The sequence below is a fragment of the Nestor notabilis genome, unplaced genomic scaffold (assembly GCF_000696875.1).
Source record: "Nestor notabilis isolate BGI_N333 unplaced genomic scaffold, ASM69687v1 scaffold19875, whole genome shotgun sequence".
NCBI lineage: Eukaryota > Metazoa > Chordata > Aves > Psittaciformes > Psittacidae > Nestor > Nestor notabilis.
In genome coordinates this window covers 6,041-9,118 of record NW_009929993.1, presented here as the reverse complement: position 1 = coordinate 9,118, position 3,078 = coordinate 6,041, and the positions used below count along the sequence as shown (strand labels likewise).

General features: G+C 60.6%; 1 protein-coding gene across 1 annotated transcript in view; it reads right to left on the bottom strand.

Annotated features, from left to right (window-relative positions):
• SEMA3G (sema domain, immunoglobulin domain (Ig), short basic domain, secreted, (semaphorin) 3G) overlaps positions 1 to 3,078 on the bottom strand; it is a gene marked incomplete at its 5' end in the record, with an annotated part of 7,463 nt that overhangs the window by 1,107 nt on the left and 3,278 nt on the right. The window contains 10 exons of the mRNA XM_010015236.1: positions 1 to 97; positions 270 to 311; positions 540 to 631; positions 729 to 960; positions 1,227 to 1,371; positions 1,575 to 1,644; positions 1,761 to 1,875; positions 1,949 to 2,091; positions 2,307 to 2,423; positions 2,530 to 2,620. The exon at positions 1 to 97 is cut by the window's left edge and continues 114 nt beyond it. Coding sequence (XP_010013538.1) covers positions 1 to 97; positions 270 to 311; positions 540 to 631; positions 729 to 960; positions 1,227 to 1,371; positions 1,575 to 1,644; positions 1,761 to 1,875; positions 1,949 to 2,091; positions 2,307 to 2,423; positions 2,530 to 2,620 — 1,144 coding nt within the window. The remainder of the gene's footprint in view (positions 98 to 269; positions 312 to 539; positions 632 to 728; positions 961 to 1,226; positions 1,372 to 1,574; positions 1,645 to 1,760; positions 1,876 to 1,948; positions 2,092 to 2,306; positions 2,424 to 2,529; positions 2,621 to 3,078) is intronic.

The following is a 3,078-nucleotide window of genomic DNA, read 5'->3' as shown; positions in this document are numbered from 1 at the left end:
TGGCTAGGCAGCACTCGGCACAGGCCGTGCCATAGGTCTCGCACTGGTGCAGCTGTATCTGGGCTACTCCCAGGCTGGAGCCCACGTAGAGCATTTGCTAGAAGAACAGCACCGGGGTGTTGATGCTGGCAGTCCCCGTGGGCAGAGCACCCAGGGTCCCCCACCAGGGCAAGCACCATGCAGGATTTGAGGGGCTGTTGACAATAGCTCAGTCCCCCGGGTCATCTGCCCTGTCCCCAGCCCCGTGGCTGAGCTGCATCTGTACTCACGCGCTTGACAGAGATGTCCATCTGAGTGATGGGCACAGGCACCTGCAGAGGAGGAAAGACAGACATCAGGCTGGCAAAACCCTCGCCAGGAGGAGCCCGGCTCATTCAGATTCTCCAGGGCTTTCACACGGCACAGGAATGTGCCAGCCACACTCTGCCCTTGCAGCTCTGAGACCTCCCAGTGCCCACCAGTGTGGTGAGAGCCCTGAGCCCATGTGTGTCCCCAGCCCAAGCACACTCTGGTGCCTCCTTCCTTTGCAAGTGGGGCACCTTGAAAACCTGCAGCTCCTCCAGGACGATTTCCTCAGTTGTGGACGAGCTTGTCTTCTGCAGGACCACCACCTTCAGCACTGAGCCAGCATCTATGGGGAGGACAGATGTGTGAGCACCCTGCCATCACACACCCCAGCAGCTTGCCCACTGGTAGCTTCCTTCCTGCACTCTGCTCCTGCCGCTCACCCGTCCCAAGGAAGAGGACATTGTGCTGCCCATCCTCAGCCTCCACCCGGTCCACCACGAGCTGGCGCAGGTGATGGGGTAGGTCAGTCTTTACCAGGAGAGGCCGGCGGTGCCGGGGATACACAGGCTTGTACATGAGGGGGTGAGCACGAGCAAAGTGGAGCACCTCGTCAGGGAAGTCCTTGGTGGTGCTATACTGCTGCCGGGGCTGGTTGGTGGTCTTACTGGGACACTGTGGGATGAGAGGGGACCAGCTGAGCCACCCCAGCACCCATCCCTCCTTCCCTCTCCATCACCCTGCAGAGCTGGCTTAGGTCCCTCCCTGCCTTCTAGTTTGGAACCCATCTTCTCCATCCCTTTGCCAGCTGTCCTGGGGTGAATCCCATATGGAGACCATCCCAGCAGATAAGAGATTAGATGAGAGTTCTAATCCCCACACCACCCCCAAAGAGCAACCAGAGGAGCAGAAAGGACCCAGAGCTCCAGGGAGCCGCTCACCACGCCTGGCCGTGGGTAGGGTACCCTGCCCTCATAGGCACCCCACTGGTGGTAGGGGCTCTCTCGGTGGGCGAAGGGCCCGTTGAAGACCTCCCGGATGTCGGCCATGCGGTACACACAGACAGCAGAGCCCTGGAAGACGTGGCTGAAAGGGGACAGTGAATGATGTGAGCAGAGCCATGCTTGGCACCAAAAGCCTCAGCTGGAGCATGGGAACACTGACATCTCTGTATGGACTAGAGCTGGTGGAGGCTGGGGAGCAGCGCCCAGCCACATGGTGATGGTGACAGGGCAGGTCATGGGTGGCTGCAACTGGATGTTCCCAGAGGCTGGAGCTGGAACACCCACCTGGTGGTGCTGAAGAGGGCGTAGATCTCTGGGCTCTTCCTATCCTTTGTCCTGAGCAAGAAGACATCCTCTGGGGATGAAACCATGATGAAACCATGATGAAACCTCTGGAAGCCCAGGGACTTTCTGAAGCCACCAGCTATGGGACCAGCTCTGGTGAGGTCCCCAGCTCCATGCACCCCTTACCCAGCTCATCAAAGTAGGTGTCAATGCCACCGGGGCCAGGGACAGAGCACACCAGCCGGGCTTTGTTGAAGGTGCTCCACTTATTGACCAGCACCCTCTGGCCACCAGCATCATTCTGTGGGGACAGGTAGCGTCAGGGCCACTGCTGTGGCTTGGAACATACCCTGCAGTCTCCACCAGCATCTTACCACACAGACCCGCACCACCCGGCTGACAATGGTGTGCTCCTTGCTGTCTGCCTCCACCACCTTCTCCGTGAAGAAGAAATAGGCTTTATCATTGTCCCGGTCATCATTGTCTGGGATCATGTGGGCTGCCACAAATTTGGGGTCTACGAGCAAGAGCCATTCACATCAGAGGCGACAGGGAACATCCACCAACTCTGGGCCACTCACACCACGCTGGGGCTGGATGCCGGCCAGGGTGACCCCCAGACCCTGCTGCCCCGGTGCCTTCCTGTGCTTGTACCTGGCACAGGGGATGTCCCAGCCACTGGCCGGAATTAGGCCAGCCAGGGCGGATGGAGGGGCAGAGGGGCACTGTTACCGTTGAGTAAGTGCTGGTCCACCTCGGTGCGCAAGGCAGAGCGGGTGCCCATGCTGCGGAAGATGCCAGGATCACGACCCAGGAAATCCGCTGTGAGGCCGGTGTACAGCTCCCCACCTGCATAAACATCCCCCATGGTGCTGAGCACCAGCTTCGGCTGCACAGGGACTGTCCCTGGTCCCGGCAACCCAAAGGCTCTCAGCACCTGAGGAAGACAACCCACCAATGAGGGTGCTGGCGAAAGCACCGCTGGGCTCGTGCGGGCACCTGCCCCGGCCAGGGTCCACGCTGGTGGGGTCCAGGCTGAAGGTGTGCTGGTGAGGGGGAGCAGGCAGGTGAGCCCCGAGACGTGTCCCAGCAGTGGGGACACGTCTGGGAATGCAGGGGCTGGCGCTGGTCCCTGCCCAGCTCAAAGGCACCTTGCTGCAAGTATCTGCAGCCCCAAAGGGACAGTCTGGAAGCAGGGTCTGTGCTTTCTGAGGGAAGTCTGATCCCAGGAGGATGTGCAGGAACCAGAGGGACCTGCCAGCCCACCGCTTAACGTCTGGGAATGCAGGGGCTGGCGCTGGTCCCTGCCCAGCTCAAAGGCACCTTGCTGCAAGTATCTGCAGCCCCAAAGGGACAGTCTGGAAGCAGGGTCTGTGCTTTCTGAGGGAAGTCTGATCCCAGGAGGATGTGCAGGAACCAGAGGGACCTGCCAGCCCACCGCTTACCCATCAGCCTGGCTGGTGGCATCATGGGACAGGCAAGGCTCCCCTTGCCCGCCCAGGAC